This window comes from Chlamydotis macqueenii, chromosome 6 (assembly GCF_036417535.1).
Source record: "Chlamydotis macqueenii isolate bChlMac1 chromosome 6, bChlMac1.mat, whole genome shotgun sequence".
Classification (NCBI taxonomy): Eukaryota; Metazoa; Chordata; class Aves; order Otidiformes; family Otididae; genus Chlamydotis; species Chlamydotis macqueenii.
In genome coordinates, this window is record NC_141561.1 from 11,658,157 (window position 1) to 11,680,862 (window position 22,706).

The 22,706-nt window shown below is 38.5% G+C and overlaps 1 protein-coding gene across 1 annotated transcript in view; it reads left to right on the forward strand.

The window, feature by feature from the left end:
• MYLK (myosin light chain kinase) overlaps positions 1 to 22,706 on the forward strand; it is a 209,714-nt gene that overhangs the window by 52,270 nt on the left and 134,738 nt on the right. Inside the window, exon 2 of the mRNA XM_086750930.1 lies at positions 9,909 to 10,066. Within this exon, the coding sequence (XP_086607056.1) occupies positions 9,909 to 10,066 (158 nt within the window). The remainder of the gene's footprint in view (positions 1 to 9,908; positions 10,067 to 22,706) is intronic.

Consider the following 22,706-nt stretch of genomic DNA (forward strand, 5'->3'; position numbering starts at 1 on the left):
TGGGTCTCTCTTTGGTTTTTTGAGTTCTGGCTATATTTTAAACTAAAGCACAAAGCAAAGTTTAGAGCCTAAAAATTCTGTGTTTTATGAACCACAAATCTTCCATGACTTACCTTTCATGCAATTTTATGGCCCTACTGACTTGGAAATGGGCAAGAGCAATTGGCCACCTGCAGCATCAGCATCAAGGAAGGTTAATGTTGTGGTTACTCTTTGAAATGTGGAACCTTAAAAAAAAAAACACAACCAAAACAAAAAAAAAAAACACCAACAACAAAACCCACTACTTTGCTGTAAACTGCTGATGTAGCATAATGTCTACCGCTAAGACATCACAAAAATATGACTTTTTCTAGAAAACTTTTTATTTAAATCAAATGGTAGGCAGACATTTCAAAACTTGCCTCATACTACTTTGCTCCAGAATTAAACTTGTTAGCTCTGCTAGAAGCCTTGCTGAAACCTGTACTCAGATAAAAGGAATTACCTTACAAAATAAACAGGAAATAAGATTTTTCTTTCTTTTTAAAAGATTATTTTTTGTTCAGTCCTTAGATCTTGGACATCTTGGGTTTACTTTTTTAATTGTCTCCCAGTTCTATAGTCTTATATTAAATCTTTGAAGCACTGAATCATTCTTCCTCAACACTGGGAGAATGAATACATACAAAGTACTTCTTTGGGCTTGGATAGAAGTATTGTTGAAGTGCTGAGTACTCCTGTTAGCAAAGCAGTATTACTGGGCTTGTGTATGTTGAGTGTTAAGGTCTGAAGCCAGAGAAATTGTCCTTGTGTACTTGAAACTTCATTCTGTTAGCAGCTTATACTGACATGCTTCACCTCTGCATTGTTGCCACTGGCACTGAAAATTATTCAAGAATTGCAAGTTACATTTCAAGAAGACTTCAGGAGTCTGTTCCAAATGTTTCACTCAAGTCGTCTTAAGTCCATGGTCAGCTGAGGTTCCCAGATGATCCTCAGGTATTCTGCATTGTTCAGTTACTGATGCTACATGGATGCAAGTTGGAGAAAGGAAATAGGTTGGAAATTCTCATCTGCTGTGGGAAGATGACCTGAAATAGATGTTTTCCTACAGGTTTCTTTGCTGCTTGCATCAGTGTGTGTCCTGAAAAGGAGTACAGCACTGGGAAAGTTGTTTTTCCTTCCTCCAGATATAAGTTAGTATTCCAGGTCCTGCTGTTCAGTGATCAAGGTCATATCCACACCCAGAAGTGTCCCTGCATTTTGGGTGATCTTTGACACTTGCATGTTTCTATTGTTAAACACCAATTTCTGCCAATAATTTTCTGTACTTGTAAAGCATAAGATATAAGGTGCAAATTAAGTACAGAGGTTTATTGGTAAGGTGAGGGCTCGTGCGATCTCTTTCTTCAGATATAAGTGCATGCTCTGCATATCCTGAAAATTCTTCTTTAAGAACTATAAAAGGTATTAGATTTTTTTTTTCCTTTGAGGCCAACTGTCAATGATGAAATTCAGATTGAGTTTTTTAGTCCAAACTTTCCCAACACCTAAGGTGTTTGGATTTTGGTATATATTGAGTAATATAAATGATCATTTAAAGGAAAACCAGTAGAATTTTATTGCCAGTGACCTGCTGCTTAGTTCACTGAAAGCCTTTCTGTAGGTCTTGTCTTTTTTCTTTTTCTTTTTTTTTTTTTTTTTTTTAATGTTCCTTATAAATTAGAATAGTAGCAGGTTCTGAAGTCAGATTGAATTTCTCTCCCCAACATGTTTCTATAGGAAGCCGCTTTGGAACCAACAAGAACAAGCCCAACTTGCATCCTATTTGCCATCTGGATTTCCCTCTGGCTTCAATTTGCTGCTATAAAATAATTCCTAGGTATGGGTGCTGTACTGAACCTGCCCAACGCATGTCACATTTAGTTACTAATATTTCTTCTAAGATAGCAGCTGCAAAAAAGCTGTGTTTCTTGTGGTCTCTCCCGATTTACTGCGTCTTTATCTGATGTTTCAAATTAAACATGCAAGGTTTTGAGTCTTAAAATGTCATTGAAGTCTTTTAAGACACATGTTCAGCTGCTTTGTAATGGGCATGTCTTTTCTTAAATTTTAATGCTTAGTGGTTACAGAGTAATTGAATAATGTAGCATGTCTGTTTATAATAAAGATGAGTCTGTTATCAAAGGTATACATCCATTTATCTCTTATGTTTTTCCACATCCTTCCTTGTATCTGAAATATACTTTGCAACTACTTTAATATATCAATAAACCATTAAGGCATAATTGTGCAAGGGCACGTATTTGGGCTCATATTAGATGTGTTCTGTTGCAGCAACATGACTACTGACAGTAGGTGAAGTTAGATATCTGTACAAATCCAGTGGGTCTGATATCTTTAGTACCCTAAACAGTACTGTTAAATTGAGGAAAACTAGAGGATGTTTACAACTGCCTCTATCTGCAAGAAAGTCACATCCTTGCTAGTGATTTCTTTGCTAGACAGCACAGAGGGCTAGGGAGGGCATGATTTTCTTTTTCCTTGATAAGAAAACATGAGAATTTTTTGTTTTGTTTGTGTGGGATTTTTCCTGTGATTTACATAAATAAAGGTTTTTGACTGCCATCCTTCTTATGCTCTAATAAACCTGTCTTTAAATAAATGTAGGTCACTTAGCATCATCTTGAGTTATTCTTTTATATATGATCAGGATGAAATTCCTTACTGAGCTAACTGATTGTACCATGGAAACCATTTCAGTTTAAAGCCCATGCCTTATTAGTTATGCAAATATAATAGAAGTACACAATTTGTTGATTAGACAAATAGATTCTCTTCTTACCTCTCTTTCTGATCTACTAAAAAGAATTCAGTTCTATGTCACACAAGCCCCATGACAATATCTTTTTGTCTCTCTTAGAGACTTACCAGCTGAATATTAATTATGAAGTTTGTTCTCAGTCACACAGGGTTCGACACTTTTACTTATGGACACTTCTACAGTAACCAGTGTTGTGAGTTGCATATTCAACAAAAACTGATGAACTGGGCATTTCAGAAGCCCTGAAAGTGTATGTAAGAAGAGTTGTCTTCTTTCTTGCAAGGATATCCAAAACATACAGTAGACTCAAGGAAATCTGCCACAAAATACTTTTATTCTCCTCTTAGCTCAGTGTAGATTGCTCCTAGAAGGTATTACACAGTGCTACATAAGAAAATGACGTAGCTTCATTTCGGAAAGCACCTACTATACTTCACAGCTCAAACTCTGTATCAGTCTTACATGCATACCTATCCTTTGGAACTTGATAGTATTTCAGTCTTTAAAGCAGCCTGGAGAACGTTATGGTATCAGAAAAAAAAAAACAGAGGAGCTGCAACAGTACTTTGTTAAAATGGGCACCTGGAACAGTTTGAACCTGTTCTTTCCTTTTTCTGTGTACAAGCAAGATTCTTCCTAATGCAAAGCCTCATGGCTGACTTGCTGAGTGTGAAATCCAAGGCACTGAAATGGTGGGATTTGAAGATCTTGCTTACTTTGGAAAAATCTTTGACATGATGGTCCCAAATTAATTTGGAATTTAGCTTGGAATTTTTTTTGCTGTCACTTCAGTGAGCCTAAGCTCACTGCAAGTTGATCTGTAATTCCCATTTGTGTGGGACAGTTATGCAAATGCACATTGCAGGAACATACCCAGGGATTTTACATGCATGATGTTGCCAAAACTTAAGCTTGCAAATTTTTTGGATCATGGAGTTGTGTGTGAAGATTTGGCATCTAATCCTGTTTTTACTGCCATGTCTAATAGTCACTATCAAATTTTACTGATAAAAGGATAGGAGATTTATGTGTTTGGGTTGAAAATGCCTTGAAAAATTTTATGATGAAAGGGCTTTTCAAGGAACTAGGTATGTAGAGAACAGGTGAAATGAGGATGATTGTTTATGGATGAGACAACAGAGGAAAAAAACCCCAGTCAAGTCAGGACTAATACAAAAATCTCGCTTGTTCCCATAGTGTAAGGACAAATTCTGAGGCAGAGCACAGGCAGAACAAGATCTGAACATCACCAAAGCATGATTTGTAGACAGTGTCGTATTGTTCCCTCTGAAAAATAAAAGATGTTTTTCTCTTGTATTAATAGCATGGTCAGTTTAAATTAGTCTTGCTTCCAACAACATAATCTTGTTGCTATTCCTTTACTGGAGGCCAATACTTGTTATAATTACTGGGTCTGAAGGAGAAGCTGCCTCGAATAGTGTGGCTTGGATTGTTGGGGCTACAAGTCCCTCGCTTCCTGTTCCGGCTTCCAACCTCTTCCCATCTGCTAAGTCTACATGTGACTTCATCGCCTTTGCTGATCCTCTATGATTTGTTGTTCTCCTTACACGCTGTTTCTTGGGTACCAGTAGTTGACAGGTGGCAAGAAACTTCCTTGTGGGGTCTTGTAGGGCAAGACTGAGAAAAGAGTCACAGGTCCTATGGCTGCAAAAATTCATTTCTGTAGTTCTGTGGAGAATGTGTTCAGCTATAGATTTGTATAGAAGTATGGTAACCACCTGTTAGTCTTTGTGGTAAAGAAAGAAGCTGTAGGAAAGGAAATAAAGTGTGTGAAAAGGGGAAGTTGTCAAGCAGGTTTAGAAATGAAAGAAACTCTTTTAAATACTGAAGATTTTGAAGCATGATGGATAACTTTTAGTCCCTAACAAAACTCTTTTGAATTCAGTGGTCTGTGTAAGCGAATAAACTTTACCTAGTGTTTTAAAATGATTTATAAAAAAAAAAAGAAAACTATAATGAGATCCAGCTTCCTCTAAATTTATGGTGATTTTGTGCCTTTTGCTAGTTATGCTGTTTCTGTGGTCCTATTACTGTAGCCTGACTCCTACCCTCTGACATAGTTATCCTCACAGCACTTCTCTGTGGTAATTCTTTGTGGTAACAATAATCCCCACTTCACAAATGGGGAGCCACGGCAAACAGAGGCTTAGTGACTTGCCTGAGGTCACGCAGGCAGCCCATTATGGAGCAGGGAATTCAACCAGAACTCCACAACAGCAGACAAATACTCCAACCCCTGCGCTGTCTGTCTTCTTGCTCCTCTTTTTAAAGAGCGCAAAAGGTTCTACCAGATTTCAGAGATAGTTCAGAGGTTATTGAAGGCAGTCCAGCTAAAATAACAGAATAGCTGGACCAAGTAAAAATGTGCTGCTTAAGTGCAGAGTTGCAAGATCAGTAAGTCAAATAAAAGTTTTTCAGCTAGCAGCTCTGGTTTCCTCTCGCTTGTGCAAGCTTGCTCTCTCATATGCGCACACATGCCCTCTCTGCAACTAATTTTTCTTCTGCCTCTGAGGAAGGACTTGGTAAAAGGAAATCAGTATAATTAAATAGTTATGTAGGGAGCTGATGGTAAGTATTTACTTACATAGAATAAGTGGAGGAGAAAAAACTATACGGTGGATTTCTCAGTGTTTGCTTTTTTGGGTTTATTTTTGTGAGCAGAGAATTGAGTGACAGAAATTTGCTTCCAGGAGGAAATGCTTGAAACACATTAGTCTGCTTTGGTATTAGAAAGTTTAGAAGGCGTACAATGAGAATTTGTAAGGATTAATGTGCTTTTTAGAGAGGATTAAGAATTTTTAAAAATCCTGATTAGAAATACTGTCTAACCATATCGCTACCCTACAAGTCAATGTCTGCATCGTGGTTTTCTTTTATGTGTAATACCACACTGTTTGTATTGCAACTTCAGTTACAGTTGGTTTTGTTTAAAGACCATAGTCTATGTGTGCGCATCATGTGAAATGAAATGTTGCCATCATTGTAATGTACCATCCTTGAAATCTTATTCAGCAGCAAGCTTGAAATACTGAAGAAAAATATTTTTGAGGTATCAGATACATTCCATAGCTTTTAAGTATCTGCATTCTTCTATCACATGTTAAGCTTGAACAAGATTTGTTCTGTGGAATATTATTTCTTTAAAATATTTGGACATGGTAGTTCCATAGTAACACCAGACTGCACAACATGGAGTTATTTATTTGTTTGGGAGCGTAATTGTTAAACATCCTCTAAGCTGAAAAAAGATACTTCCTCACTATTTACTAGAAGCATCTTCAGCATACATAGCTAATTAAAGTCAGACTGCTAAACGTGCATGATTAAAGGCTTATGTTGCTAGAAAACTGCTTGTGCTGATTTGAGCTGATATTCATTTGTAGATTCAATCCCATTTAGATACTTTATTTAGAAAAACATAAATCTGTATAAGATGTGCCTATGGAAAAGACTAGCTACTATTTTATTTTATGATTTACAGTCTCACTTTATTAGGCATCAATTTGTTGTCAGTTTTTGGCATCTTACCAACACACAATAGAAATGTAACCTGACCAGTGTGAGTGGCTTAGTTGTTCAGGACTTTTTTCTTTCTTTTTACTTCCTTCCCCTCCTGTTTCTTTCTATTATTTTCTTTTTAATTTCATTTTGTGTAGACCTTGATCGAATAGCCAGAGAAATCAGTGGCAAGCTGGTGTCGGGCTTTAGCTCAGTCTTTTCATCAGGGAGTCTTCTAGCCACAGGACTTTTCATCCAATGCAATCTGACACACCTGAGCCTAGCGATGCTCAGAGGATGAGCGTATGCTGAATACAGTGTATTTTCCAGGCATGTGCTGGTGGTTCTGTTTCAGGTACTTGGTGAATTTGGTCTGGTAGCACACCCAGTGTGGAGGTTTGTGTGTGTAAGCAGGTGTCATGCCTAAAATGTTCCTTAAAGTCACCCTGCGTAAGCAGTGCATTGTACCTGAGGACAGATACTTCAGCATTTTGTTCCCTACAGAACAGTCCTGTGAGCATCTCCAGTACATACAGTTTTTCTCTCTTGGTTGTTTCAGCCATTATAATGGCATTGACCAAAATGGAGTTCTGTTTGCATGGGTGAATATAAAGTTTAAACTGGATTCTGGATGTTGGTTATTGGGTTGGTTTTTTGTTTTCGATTTTACTACTCTTACAATATTATTTTTAAAACAAAATTTAGGGGGCATATGCTTTTTTAATGTTGTTTTGGTTTTGTAAACTCTGCAAAGTTGATACAGATGTGTGTGTAAGGATAGGTTACTGGCTTCTTCTGGAATCATATTCATTATGGTGTCTTCAGACTGGAGAAGATTTTCATAACATCCATATTTCACCTGGCATGTTATTGTCACTACTGGCGGTCTGAAAATTGTATTGCAGGCTTGTTTTGGCAGATTGATTTGTTAGTTAAGAGTTTCAGAGCTAGTGAATTTCACAGCTAGAGAGACATTGCAGATTTTGGCGTTCATAGGCTATGGAAAAGTGTAGGTGAGCAGAGGAGAAGAATGTGTGGGAAGAAAAACTGAAGATTGAGCAGTTAGTTGAGCATGTCGAAAAGTGAAGATCATCTGTGGAAAAAAGAAATTTAAGGAAGCACTTTGAGAAAGAGGATAGAAAGAGAAAACTAGAAATAAACTTTAAAATGAGATTTAGGCCAATTCAGAAGAGGTAAACAGATACAAAATTACTGTCATATACTAAAAGTGACAAAAGATCATAGTTGATATTTATGGCAATTTGAGATCGAAAAATTTTTGTTCTTGATCTGTAAAGAAAAATATTTTTTTTACATGTGCTGGCAAATATAGACTCAGTTTGCATCAGTTTACAGCTGTGTAATTGATTGAAAATCTGCTGGGATAAGCTGCAGTTTTAGCTGAGTGGAGAACTGAGTTTGGAATCTTGTCCTTGATGAAAGAACAACTAATTGAAAGAATAATTCTTTCACATTTTCAGGCAATTGGTTATTCAGTGCAGTGACTATAGCTGTGAGGGACTGCCATTCTTTGTCTGTTAGGGTGCAAAATACATTTGTTAGAAAAGAAGCAAGTCTTTGATTTCATCTCTTGTCTCTGGAATACAATCAGTTTCTTATTTAAATTATATTATTATTTCATATCATTCTTTGATAAGTTAAGGTACAAAGATAATTTGAGAGGGTTTTTTTTTTTCTATTTGTGTTTTTAAGAGTTGGTTATACTGGAAAGAAGACTTGTGCTCTGCACTCAAGTGACTGGGGGCCAGTACAGAGATTCACTATAAGATTCGCTCTCATGTAAATGAAGGCAGAACTTCTCAGTTTAAAGCTTTGCATCCTGGTCAAGGAAATCATCTTTATTCCATTTATCTGTTGGTCTCAGCAATACACTTGTTAGAAATGCTAGGCAATTTTCTGGGGTTTTTTGCATGTTGATATACAGAAATGCTAACAGAACACCATTCCAGAAGAAATCCAAAGTCTATATCATCTGGATTCTTATGAACGAGGAAGGAGATTTAAAACATGTTTTGCAAATCTGTGTGCATATATAAGTTAACTGATATCTTGGAAGGATTTGTCTTCTAAACCGTAGTTTCTGACAAGTGCATACTGTGAAGCAGAAAGCTCTGTGGCTTTCATACTTTAGAGAAAAATACCCTCTGAAGGTCCCCCTTTCTCTCCCTTGACTGAGAGGAAGCCAAAACTTCTAGTTCAGATTAAACTCCTAACTTTTAGACTAATAACTTCCATGAGAGGAGCTGCCCTCTTAAGCTGTTTTTGATCATTGTAGAGGAGATGTTTCTGTATGTTTATGGAGCATGCCAGGTATTCTATATGGAAAACTGTGTTCTCAGACTGGGTTCTCGGGTGCATGCATGTGACATTAAAGTGTAAGTGATATTTGGAAATGAATGAGTTTTATGTTCCCCTGCTCCCCAGCCTGCTCCAGAAACGGTATCCTTCATACAGGAGTAATGTGGCCCTAATGTAATTTGTTTTTCTCTTGTTCAAATTGAAGTTTCACTGTTTACTGAAGTATTATTTTTTGTAACTTTCATCAGAATCAGAACAGCAAATGCACAGTCTATCATGGATTGGTGTGTATGGCAGAGGATTATGACCGGAAGCCCAGTGTTATTCATTGGTTCAACATGACCTGTTGGTGGGTTAGCCCATTTCTCAGGGTTTTTTTTCTGTGTTAAACTTGTCTATTAAACAGACATTTTACAGTGGGGCTTCTAATTTACATAGATGGTTTGAGGAATTAATACTAGGGTCAGCTACTCTTTTTTTTCCTGGAAAATCTGAAACGATACTTTTCAAAAAGACAATAGTTTTTGCTTTCTACTGGGAAGTATGAAGTGTGTAGCAGCAGAATCACCCCTGAAGCAGATATCTGTAATGAGATGTCTAAAATGCCATTTTTGTAGCATTATGAAGTTTGGTCTCTATGCTATTTTACTAGTCTGTGTGCTGTGGGAGGACTTGCAGTAAAGTAGAGACTTGGATTTCTGCAAAAGTATTTGTTATGTACTAGCAGTACTTTGGAGTGAGCTATCCAGATATTTCTTAAGATCCTGAAAGCATGGTATGAAAAATCAGATTTTCCACATTCCCGCTTGCAGCTTAAATCCAGTGCAAACAGAGGTCTCTTTATTTCATAAGTACTTGTTTAACGCTGGCTCTACTTTTGAGACTTATTGATTTTGGTGTATTCCAGGCCAGGAAAATCAAAGTCATGTTGTGAAAATATCTCTCCTGAAATAAGTTATTACCTTTATTACCTTTTAATGAAGTTGTAAAGGATGGCTTTTTGGTTAAGGCTCTGGCCTGGGAGTTGAGAGTTCAAACTGAGTTCAGCTCAAGGCTGTGACCCTGACTGCAACTGTAGGCACACCAGGCAATCTTCCTGGGTCTCAGTTCTCCACCCACTTGTCATCTTAGTAGGCTCTTCCTATGTATACAAATACAGCACACATATAGAATGATCTGCTCTTGATCTGATCCTTAGTTGTTATGATAGTGCAAGTAATTAATCATCATAACTTACATATTATCACTTGTTTCTCTTTTACAGTCTGCATCATGGGGGATGTGAAACTTGTGACATCTACTCGAGTCTCCAAAACCTCCCTGACGCTCAGCCCCCCTGTCCCTGCTGAAGCACCAGCATTTACTCTTCCTCCTCGGAATATCCGAGTGCAGCTGGGAGCCACTGCAAGATTTGAGGGGAAGGTAAGAAGCAGAGATGATGGAGGGCTTCTCCATTTGGTTTTGCCCTTCCTGAAGCTGCCTTGTAGGCTGCAAAGATAGTGAAGTTGCCTCTGCAATACAGGACCCTTACTCAAGCCAGTGCTTACGCTCCTGAGGAGGCAAGAGCATTACAGCTCTGTTTCTGAGTAGAAGAGCATGTTTCAAAACCTGAATCTTTGCTAAGTATATTTCAGTTGAGCGTGCCAGGTACTGAGCTTTGTATCAGTGGAAAACTGCTTCAAGAGCTGTCTCTAATCAAAGAGCCTGGTTTTCATACTGCACATTCATCTCCCTGCATCCCAAATCTGCCTGTTCGTGAAGCTTCATGTGTAACACAAACCTAACCCTGCCACAACATGTGCTTCTTAGTAGTCAGGCTAGGAGTCTGCAAAGAGAATTGCAACATTTTTGTATCTGCACCACCATACATATTGTTAATCTGAAAGCAAAGAAAAAGCATTTTCAGAGGAAAGATTGATTTATTCAAGGAAACCTGCTAACCTGAAGCCTTCAAAAGGGTGTGTAGTGGGGTGTGGATCCCAGATTCTCCCCTTTCCCTCATGCTTGGGCCATTGAATAGTGCTTGCTGGCATGCAGTTCTAGCTGTCTTCCTTTCTCCTCCCTTAACCCAAATCTTTTTCCTGGAGCTGATAGTTTTCTCTCTCAGCCGTTTCGGCTTCCTTCTGTCCATGTCACGCTCTGATTGCATGCTAACAGCTATATCACCAAACTGACTGCATTTTTAATCTTTGAAGTGGTGGGACTTGTCTGACAGAGGCAGAAAACTGCAATTTTACTGTAACAAAAGCAAGGGCTAGAAGGAATTTGGGAAATTCATAACTTCTGGAACTCTAACTTAAACAGAGGGCCAGTAGAGGGCATCTGATATTTATCTTATTTGTTTATGCAAGAGCAGGCCAGGAACTGGGATTTTTCAACAGGAACTGGGCAGAAAAACAATTTTTGGAGTATATAAATTTTTAAGTGCAAAACCAAGACTCAGAAGTAGTTCTTGGATTTGAGTTTTTTAAGAAAAGTTGGCATTTTTCATAAAAGCAGATAATTTTAATGAAAATGTTTAAACTAAACAACAGGTTTTTATCAAACCTTTAGAAGCATTTTTTTTTTAAATAGCATACTTTTATTGTGATTTTAAAGGGCCAGTCAGAAACTCTGTGTGTATGACATTGGCCAGTCCCAGTGAGCATGCCCTTTCTTACTGTTTTTATCCTCCTTCCCGCTCCCCATTTTTTCACCTTGCTTTGTTGCAGACAAATCAGACTGATTCTTCCAGACAATGCTGCAACTGGCAATAAGAGTCCAGTGAAATTAAAGTTGAAGCATGTGATGTTGCTAAGATTTGGTTTTACATTTCTCATGTTTCCTAATGAAAATATTTCCAATTTTTAGTGCATTCTGCAGACTTTTTATTATTAGTCAAATGGAAGCAATTTTAAAATATAATAATAATATAATATAATGACCCACAAGCTACAGTGACATCACTGCTTTGCATTTTTTTCAGATCTAATTTTAAAGTGTTAATTTTGGGGGGATACCTATCCCCTTTTTAAAGTCACTTTGAAGGCTGGAAGAGTAAAGTCTGAGGGGTTTTTTTAGTAGATGGGAAAAAAAATACACAAATTCAATACAAATTAGACTGACAAACTTAAGTTCCTTGAAGGAACAAAGCTTTGATTGAAGTCCTGGTTTGAACTTACTTGATGAAAATGTAAATTCCAGTTCTGCCCATTTGGTATATGAGCATGGCTGAAACCTTTAATTTTCCATCCTTAAAATGGGAATGATAATATACTAGTTGCATGCACGTCGTATAGCTGAAATAAACCTTAATGACAAACATTAAGAGCACGGCTTCACTGAAATACATGTGAGATCTGCGATTACTTTGTAGCAAGTAGCCTGCATTAACGGTTTGGCAAACCAACACGATGCAGTTACAGCCACTGTCTTTGGCACTTAGAGTGCCTATATGGAGCATCACCTGGTTTTTGTTCAGTCCAGCTTGCTGCCCTGGAGGAGCTTTGTTTTACCTCTCTTATCTAATACAGGTGAGAAGAAACAGGTAACACAGCTGAAGACATAAACCAACCAATCTTTATCTTTGTGAGTAAGTTTCAGATTTTGTGGAATCCACCCTATCTGGAGGCTGAGATATGAACTTGCAATTTTTTAATTTTTGATAGGGAGCAGGGTAACAAGCTACATTATAATAATTGGATATAGACAGTAATGGAGCACAGCATGTTTTCCTTATTATCTTATACAAGAAAAAATAGGTTTTTAATTATAATACCAACTATTAACATCGAATCTGTGTGATCTGTTGTTTATAATGTTACATGGCTAGGAAGTTTGTGTTTGGTTTTGTTGTTTATAACTGATGGGTTCAAATTAGTGTCTTCTTTATGCTGCTATTCTAGTAACATGGGCAGGGTAAGGGGGAAAGCAACAGTACAGTTTGAAAGGATCCTGTCACTTAATGGCTGCAGCCTGCAGAGCTTATATCATCGGGGTCCATCTGCAGCTGGTTAGTACAACGTTGCTTCTTCTGTCACTTTAATGTTCCAGAGGTTCAGAAGGATGATGGACCTGTTCAGAAGGACAATCTTAATAAAAACAATTTATTAAGATTTAGTAATAGAAGTAGCTACTGAACATACTTAAGTTTTTCTATCCTGGAAAATAGGCTACAGATGTTATGATGGGTTGTTGCTTCATCACACAGTATAAATATTAAACTAGACTCAGTATAAAGAAAAATAAGAAGTTTTTTAAATGGCTAGACAGGAGATTTTCTTCAAAGAGTTCCTGTGCAGTGGAATTTAACTTATCAGAAAGAACAAACATTTTGAGAATCCAAGACAGGATATAAATCTGATACTGTGATGATCCTGTACTCTTATTAAGTGGAGAAGGAAGAAAGAGGACCCCAGAGTCAATCTTGTTGCTTTTCTTTCAAGCAGCATGTAAGATGTGTGAAATGGCAATTCAAAGAGAGCGCAGACATTGAGAAATAGCCCATAAATGTAGGAAATTGGAGGTAGAAAGGAGTTGCATGTTGCTCCCACTACCACTCTACTTTTCTTACTAAAATCTCAGCAAGTTTTTCTATATCTAACTGCAGATTTCACTTTTTCAATGTGACCTCAGCATAAAAAGTTAGCTCATTATCTTTCAAGTGTATAAGGATTATTTTGGGCTGGAACACTGACTGAGGGGTGGAACCAAATAGTCAGGCAAAGGCAAGGTTACCTTCCCTAGATGTTCTCCAAATGTCTGCTGCGTGGGTATCTCAGTTGTTCATCAATCAATTGCTGAGGTGATTTTTAGGGAAACCATCCCAAATTATTATGAAATTGTATTGTGGGTTCCCAGCTTGTTAGGAGTTGATTGATGTGCTGCTCTTGAATTGCACATCATGTGTGAGGTCAGCAGCTCAGGGTAGTAATCTCCTGCCTTGTGCTAAGGCATTGTAGCTTGTCTGTCAGAGCCCTTAACATAGTCTTGGAAAAGAAAAGCAGACCAAAATGTTACCAGGCTTTGTTTTAAGCTGTTTCTTTCTCTGTTGTATTAATCACTGGAATATTTATCAGTGCTTTGCAACATTAAATTATTATGGTATGTCTTTATCTTCCTAATTCATTTGAACATCACTGGATTTTGTAATGCTCAATGGCATATTAATGAAGGAGATTCCTGTCTTTGTAGCAAATATCATGGGGGTTTCTGTGGCAAGTGTCACATGAGAGGAGAGGGAAATCCTTTTTAGTGAGAGCACCTGAATAAGCATCTGTAACTATCAGGCAAGGTGGTGTTTTGATGCTGCTGGTAGCATTTGATCAATTAATAATCCAAGAATATTATCCTATGAAATTCTTTCAGACTTTGGGTGTTCCTAAACTTTACTTTCTGAAACTATGCAGGATACTTTAATTACGACATGGAACACATTACTATGCTGAGCTACAACTTACAAGATCATTAGCCATGTATCTAGTTTAAAATTTAATTTGTTTCAGTCTCTCCCCGAAACTGAGCTGCACTAATCTATAGCAAAGGTTCAAAACATCACAGTAGACCAATAAGGATGGAAACAGTGTATTTTTTTCGAACAGTTAAATGAAATAAAGCTTTTAAACTTTTCCATGAATTTCACTGGTTTTCTAACTCTCATGAGGATGGCAAATATATATTAACATGAGTACTGGGCCCGTAGAAAGATTTTTCACTGGAATTTGCAAATCTGTACAAGTTTCCTTTTCTTATGATGAGCAGGTGACGGCCACAAATTTCCAAAACTGCATGTTTTTCTGCTTGCCTGATTTCTTAGTATTCTGTTTACTGGTCTTTCAGAGACTACAGGTTCAATGACTGAAGACTGAAGCCTACCATGTCTTAAACTCCATCCTTTTTGAGAAGACCTCCTCCTTCATATTTAGCAATCTGACTTCTAAATATTGGACAACTTTATTTATCCAGCTCTAAGTTCCCACTGTAACTCTTTAGAGGGGAAGATGTGTCTCCACTGTAGAACCTAGCAGTTATTTAAATGTTGCCCTGACTCTACTCCACATCCACCTATACCTACAGCTTAAGTGTTGCTTTCAGCCTGAATTGATCCAACCTAGTATTAAGGCTCAGGTGTAGCTTTTGCTTGGGTTTGTGAGCCTTGCCATGTATGTATTAAGATGGCAAGGTAATTCTCTGGTTCCCTTTCTGTGTTTAGAAACACTGAAAAGTTCTTTCATGATTGTCTGGGAAAGTCTTAGAAAGCAGGTTTGCTTTCTGTGGCAGAAAAAAATACTTGGACCCTGAAGTCCTGGTGATGTGTGTAGGTGACTAGAGCAGCAGGATGGACTGACCCCAGCAGGGCTCTGCAGTGTGACTGCCACGTTAGGAGTCAGTGAATGTCAATGCTCTCGTCCAGGTTTCCCTAGTATCTTTCTGTACAGAAGATAACATGGACTTCAAGGCACAGAGAGATTTACCTAGGTTTCTGCAGCAAACAGATGGAGAAGCTGAGAAGAGAAAATCAGAATCTTTATTGTTCTCTAACCACTCAACCACATTCTCTTGATCTTTCCCTCCCTATTTTAAGCTTTGGGTTCTGAGACCAATAAAATAGCCTGCTTTTAAAAGCAGTTGCTGGGGTTGTTGTTTTTAAAAAAAACTAAAGCGGTTGCCCCAAACAAGCATTTTTAGTTGATAACTATGTGATTAGCTGCCCACACGTAATTTTACTGAACTTAAATAGCAATAGACATCAAAAATATAGCATGAACACTTCTGGTTCTTTACTGTAATGTCACTGAGTGTCAAGCAGTAAAAAGTGACAAGTCAAAGAACCGTCAGTTTCCAATAAACCCTTCCCTGTCCAGAGTGATATTCACCTCTGCATTTGACTGCAGCAAGCAGTTAACTCAGCCTGCTTTGGCTACACAGATGTATAATCTTTGAGGTTAATATTGACAGTCATTAATTTTATGAGCCTAAAGAATACTTGTGCTACAGCTCTGCTTGAGAGGAATGGCCAAATGTCATGCTACAGACCACAGACTGACTGCCTAGGGGTCAGGAAAGAATTTTTCTCCTTGAATAAAGCATTGCACAGTTGGCAACAGTGCAGTACAAGTTGTTTTTCTTCATGTGAACCATCATATATGGTCCATTGCCAGAACCAAGATATCAGACTACTAAATCTAGTCTGGTATTCCAATCCCAGGGAGCTAGATTCCATGTAGTTCATAGTTTGAGTAGATGCTGGAGTACTTAGTTCAGTTTGCTGCCCATTGAGTAGTTACTGTTCCACTCTTCCCATTCCACCCCCCTCCAGGTAAGGGAGCTGGATGCTAAATTTTAAGGCAAGCCAGGTCAATGTCAAATCCTGCCCCTTTTTAATGTGCTTTGTGGTTGTCCTTCTGCCATCCTGCTGTTGCAACACCCTATCTGTATCGGTTCAAATCTGTTAAGTCCAATAGTATGCATCGATTTGCCAGCTTCTGAGCTGCTCTCACTGCTGCTGGTTGCACAGATACTCTTTGCAACATTGTGCCTGAGAAGATAAACTGGGATCAGGCAATGGGAAACAAAAGGCAATTGGAAGATTGACAGTGATTCTGCCATCTGTTCTGAGATAGAGGGGAAACCCATTTATGTGGTGTGTTAAGAGATAAAGAGTAGGGAAGCATTAAAAGAACTGTTGAAGGGAAACACTCCGACAGCATTTGTAAATCCTTTCAACTACCTGCTAATGGAAAAATTGAGATCTAACCAATTTGTTTTACTGTGGCTGCCGCACCAGCTTTGCATGGCAAAACTTTTGTTATCTTCCCTTTGTTTTGGACTTGAAGCAGCAATGTGTGCTCCATCTCCAAGCCAGGGTCAGCAAGCACGCCAGAAGTATGCCTTAATTACATTGTATGTCTAGATTTGAGATGGCAGGGTCTGAAACGAGAGAAGCCAGAAGATGATGACATGGCACAAAATACTCTGCTGTCAACATGAGATATTTGCTGTTATGAAATATACTGGGCAGCTAATTGCATGAAGCTGCCAGTGGTTTTCGATCTGCACTTTCTGGAGGGGTGCCTGTTCTGAGCCAAATGAGGAAGAAACTCAGGAAAGACCCATGTTTTCATGGGAGACAGTTGTCTGATGGAAGTGGATGCTGTGGGTGGACTTGTGTTTATCTGTAAAACTACCATGGACTGTGATACTCCCAGAAACCTCATACAAAAGACTGAGGCATGTTCTTGGGAGGAAGGAATTGAAAAAGTTATTAGTTTGACTGGACATTTTGTTTGATCTTTCTTTTCTCATATCAGTGAGCATTCTTAGGAAAAATGTGATGCATTCAGAAATTACTGAAGCATTTTGTATCAAATAGACATTGAGGTATATACAACTGAAATAAAAAAGGAAAATAAGCACAAATTTGGTGGCTGTGAACAGCTTATTGCACATCTTTTTTCTGTTTGGATCTTCTGTTTCTTCTTCCTTGGTGTAATTGACCTCCCACTATATTTACTTACCATAGTTGTTTGGTTTTGGGTTGTTTTTTTTTAACCTTTTTAATTGCTGTCCTGAGTAATGAATGCATTATTTTATTTGGTTTTATTTTATTGTATAACTCTGTATTGACATATAGAAACAGTGGCTCAAAAGAGTTTCAGCTTTAGCCAAGGACAAAATAGGAGTGGCTGCTCTGCTGAGAAGTGGTTAAGGTGGAGTTCAGTCAAAAGTACTTCCCTACACAGTATCTTCTACACCCGGACACTTTCCTTCATCAACCAACACAAGCACTGGTGTGTCAACACCCATTTTCCCTGCCTTGCATATGATATGTCCTTTAGAAGAAACTGCAGGGGTGCAAGTTTCTGCTCAAGAAATTTCTAAATTTTAGACAGGAGTGTTTGTCTTTGGACTCCCACTCTGTCTCTCAGCCTCTTTAACTCATAAATTCACTTCATATCTGTCTCCCTGTGGCCGTCATAGTTAAACTTAGGACTTTCCAGGTGGAAGTATTTAAACATTCCTTGTGTAGCCTCTCGTGCAGTGTGTGTGATGATTCTCAAAAGTGCTGGACTTAGTACACTGTCCCATGCAACTGATCTGTGTATGTGCTGAGGCCACAGCCAAGATTTCTGGATGTTTGACAGGAGAGCTTGGTCAGACCTTTTGCAGAGTTGTACAATCTGCCAGACGTTCAGAAATCCTAGGCGATGCTGCATATCCTCAAATTCCACCCAGACAAAATTTCTAAGCAGGAAAGAGGCCATGACTGGGGAAGACTGGACATACAGTCTCCCTATTCTCAGTTGCCATTTCTTAGGGTTGATATTTCTTTGTATAATTGAGCCTGTTTTCAGTAACCCATTGTAGTGGGTTGACCCTGGCTGGATGCCAGGAGCCCACCAAAGCTGCTCTATCACTCTCTTCCTCAGCTGGACAGAGGAAAGAAAATACAATGAAAGGCTCACGGGTCGAGATAAGGAGAGAGAGAGAGAGCATTCACCAGTTACTGTCCTGGGCAAAACAGATTTGACTTGGGGGAAATTAGTTTATTTTATTACCAATCAAATCACAGTAGGATAATGAGAAATAAAAACTAAATCTTGAAACACCGTCTCTCTACCTCTCCCTTCTTCCCAGGCTCAAGTTTATTCCTGAATTGTCTACCTCCTCCCCTGCAGCAGCACAAATTTTGAAACCATTACCCCTTGTGCTATCACAACAGGCCCTGCTAAAGAGCTTCTCCCTGTCTTTCTTATAAGCCCTCTTTAGATACTGGAAGGTGGCTATATGGTCTCCCCAGAGCCTTCTCTTCTCCAGGCTGAACAGCCCCAGCTCTCTCAGCCTGTCCTCACAGGAGAGGTGCTACAGCCCCCTGACCATTTTCGTGGCCCTCATCTGGACTCGCTCTAACAGGTCCACATCCTTCTGATGCTGGGGGCTCCAGAGCTGGATGCAGTACTGCAGGTGGGGTCTCACCAGAGTAGAGAAGAGGGGTAGAATCACTTCCCTCGATCTGCCAGCCATGCTTCTTTTTACACAGCCCGGGGTGTGGCTGGCTTTCTGGGCTGCAAGCACATGTTGTTGGCTCATGTTGAGCTTCTCATTCTTTAGCATACCCAAGTCCTTCTCCTCAGGGTTGTTCTCAATCCGTTCTTCGCCCAGCTTGTATTTGTGCTTGGGATTGCCCCAACCCATGTGCAGGACCTTGCACTTAGCCTTGTTGAACTTTATGAGGTTTACATATGGAGCTAAAGAGAATCTCCTATTATTTCGTGTAGTATCTACCCAAAGCATCATTGCTTTAGCTGAAGCTGGACCATGTATTTGTGCTGCTCTTGGTCATCACTTTTTCTTTCTTTCTTTACTTTTTCTTCAACATGTTCCCACTTATTTTGGATTTTGAGACGGAAGCATTTAAAATTACATGATGAACCTGACAATTTCATCTATCTCTCCTGATTCAAGTTGGGGAAACCAATAGACTGTTGACTCTGAAAAGTTTATTGTTTGTATTTGTTTTGTGATCACTCACTGCTGTGATGTATCATTGTAGAGCATGACTTTGTGTCAGCTAAAGAAGGCAAGTATGTTTGTTTAAGGATTTATCCATAAGGTTGATTTTGAAGAAAATGTACTTCATTAGTAGGGATTTATGGACTTGTTAGTTTTATATAGTCCTTAAACAGAAATCAGAGAAAAACTTCTTAAATTATGTATTGAAAAATTTGCAGAGGAAAATGAGATATAAAATATTCATATTGTGGTGTAAAGTAGGTTCAGTCTTTTACAAAAGTAATGATGGAATAAATACCATGACTAATTATGAAGTTCACCGTTAAGGGATGAGAAGATAAAAATGTCTGAAAAAGGCAAAGAAGAAAATCGAGCTGTTTCCTAAGAGAAAAATAGCTAATTGGCTTATTGTAAATGGCTGAACAAAGATATGTCCAGAGACTGAGTCTGTGTAAGTCAGGGTAGAAGCAGTCAGTATAACGCTTCTTATTTTTCTTGTCCCATGATGGTTAATCATGAATCTCTCAAATTTCAACAAAGTCTTATTAGATTCTTAAATTCTGCTTTTAATTTAAAAAATATCATAATCTTCTCCAGCATAGTCTCCCTTGCTCCTCTGGGGCCAGTGCATAAGTCTTTGTTTTGGTCAATTCCACTGGCAATAAAACTCATCGTGTGGCATTGTCCTTTCTTATTTAAATAAATGTTCTTAGTAGTACATGAAACATGACTGCAACATATCATTATGATGTTTTAAATTTGCTTTTTTGGGAAATCTTGCGTTTGGCTCCTTTCACAGTAATAATAGGTTTAAGGGTTGAAGAAGACCCATTGACGGGAACAGTGGGCAGTTAAATTTCTTTTCCTTGTGCTGCAATAGCCTATAGTGGCAAGAGAGGGATAAAATGGGGAAGTTTTAGTTGTTTGTTTGTTTGTTTTTCCTTCTAAAAATATGCCCCTAGCTGGGACAACTTTATATTTCTTTTTTCAAGCTAACCCAAAAGTAAGATGGAATACTTACCATCACACATGCATTTGTCTAACTGGTAATATATTTGCCTTCTCCCATCATACGCAAGGCTTAACCTTCACTGCAGCACCTTGCCTTCATCTGGCTGATGAAGCCACAAAGGTCAGGGGGGGATTCAGTGCCATATGTGACTATGAGAGCATGTAAAATAGCAAAGTATGCATTTGACCATCTATAAATATGTCCCTTAGAGTTTGACTTAAACTATATCAAATGAGACAAAAGCACATTTTTTGGTACAGTTCTGCTTTTCCCCTGTAGGAAAAGAAAGTAGTCATTAATAGACAGCAAGCATGATGCATTCAGAATCTTTGCAGAAGGCCACATGTGGAGAAGGTTTATAATCAAAACACATCATTACTCATTGCGGTTTTGCTCAGTCCACACTCACTTTAGCACCCAGACTCCAAAGCTAAAAATTTCTGCTTTTGACATGTTACTTGGCTCTGTTCACTCATGGATAGAGTACTGAGTTTGGAAACCTACTGGGCAAAACCAGACAACATACATTTTTTTACATGTAACATCTGGACTCCCTAGCATTTAAGTGCATGCAGAACAGTGAATTGTGTACAATTCAACCCATTCATGAAGGAGAGAAACCAGTCTGTCTGACAGGGAGCAGCAAGGGCTGCCTGCTCCCAAAAGGAAAGTGAGCCAGAAGCCAAGGGTAAGCCATGCATGGGCTGTGCCATCACCAATGAGCCACAGTCCCGGATGCTTGGAACACAGCAGGCAGTGCCTTGTGCTCTAACAGGGTCTACTGGTGGTCCCAGACATGGCAAGCAATGAGCCAAGTTCAAGTTCCAACCAGAGATCACAGTTAGGAGGAAAAGTAGGCAAGGACAGATTGTCCATCCGTAGGTCCCGAGTTCAGTTTTTAATGTTTAAGTCTGTAAGACATTATCACTATGTTACTAGAGGTTACTGAATCTCTAGCAGGTGCCTGAAACAGCACATATTTCTGTGCCTAAGCTGCCAGAATTCATTGTGTACTGTCTGGGAAAAAACCTGCCTTCATCATGAAGTCATCTCAAAAGTCATCCTAGTTCATAGTTCAGCATCACAGGTGAATACACATCCCTGGGTTGTTTTCTTACGTGGAGGAAATAACCTTTGGAAGAGGAGAGATGTTGATACGTTGGGGTAGTGCTTGATGACAAAGACACTGCTACTCCTATTTCTGTTAGAAGTTATGTTATTAAAGCGGTCTGCACCAGTAGGAGACAGAAAATCAAGACATTCTACTGACTAGTCAGCCCTGAGATTAGTTCAGTGAAAGGGCCTTGAATTGCCTGCCTAAATATATTGAATTTATTCCTCTAGGAAAGTTGTCAGCCAGGTTATTGGTTGGGAATTAGATCATGTTTGTTGACTCACAAGGTAGTAAACTGACCTCTGAGCTAGCCTTCCCACATTAAGGATATGCTGAAGTGAAATTCTAGAGATGAGCTGAACTCTTATGCCTTTCTTCTTCAGAGGAGTTTTAGGAACATACACCGCTCTGCATGAGAGTGAAAACCTAGAAATGTTACATTTAAAAAAAGAAAATTTTCTAGGCTTTTTAATGACGAAGATAGCTTTATTCTCTATAAATCAGTGCATTGCTGTAAATCTGCAGCCAGACAGAACAAAGCAATTCTTGTCTTCTGAAAATACTGTGGCTAAACCAGGTACAAATTCCAAGTCAGCTTTGCATGTTTTTATTGCTTATATAGAGACCTTTGCAATTAATATGCGGAACAAGGTGAAATGGAAAAATAAGTTTTTATCTTTCTTTCTGGATTTTCCTTGTTTTTCTGCACCTTTTCAAAATACTATAGTAAATGTTACTGTATGGAATATACTATTTATTATAAATACAACAGCTGAGTTTTCTAAAATACTAATTAGAAGTCATGCTGCATGCCAATATACAAGAACTTTTCATTTAAAGATGACAACAATCTGCACATGTAACCCAAAGAGAACAGACAAGCAAAGACTGACAAATTAAATAATTTTGTTCGTGGTTACTTGGCTTTTGGCGTCAGAATATTGAGCTTATTTCATCTGGTTCTGTGCTTTCTTGACTCATGTTCAATCAGAATGGTAATTTTTTAGATGCACAGTAGAGTCTAATTGTAACTGTGTGGCTTGAGAGGTTGCCATTCTTTCCATGAGCCCCGTAATACAGAAGCAAGCCTATACTATTATTTAAGTTGGTTTTGCAAATCTTAGAATATTAGTGTAATGCATACTATTTTGTAAAAGCAGCTCTCCCCTCCCTGGTAATATCTGGTATCCCATATCTGAAATCTAGCTCATCTACATCACATTCCCATACTCAGCAGGCAATCAATGAATACAGAATTTTTCTCTTTTGTGAACACTCTGGAACAGGAATTTAATATACTTAAGCTTAATTCTTTTGTCTATATAAATTCTAGTGTTGCTTTATAAAACAATAACTCAGCACTCCATCTCTATGTGGAGGCATATATAAATATTTCAGAAGAAAGTTATGTTAAAAGCCAGGGCACTGGAAGAAAAATTGTGATA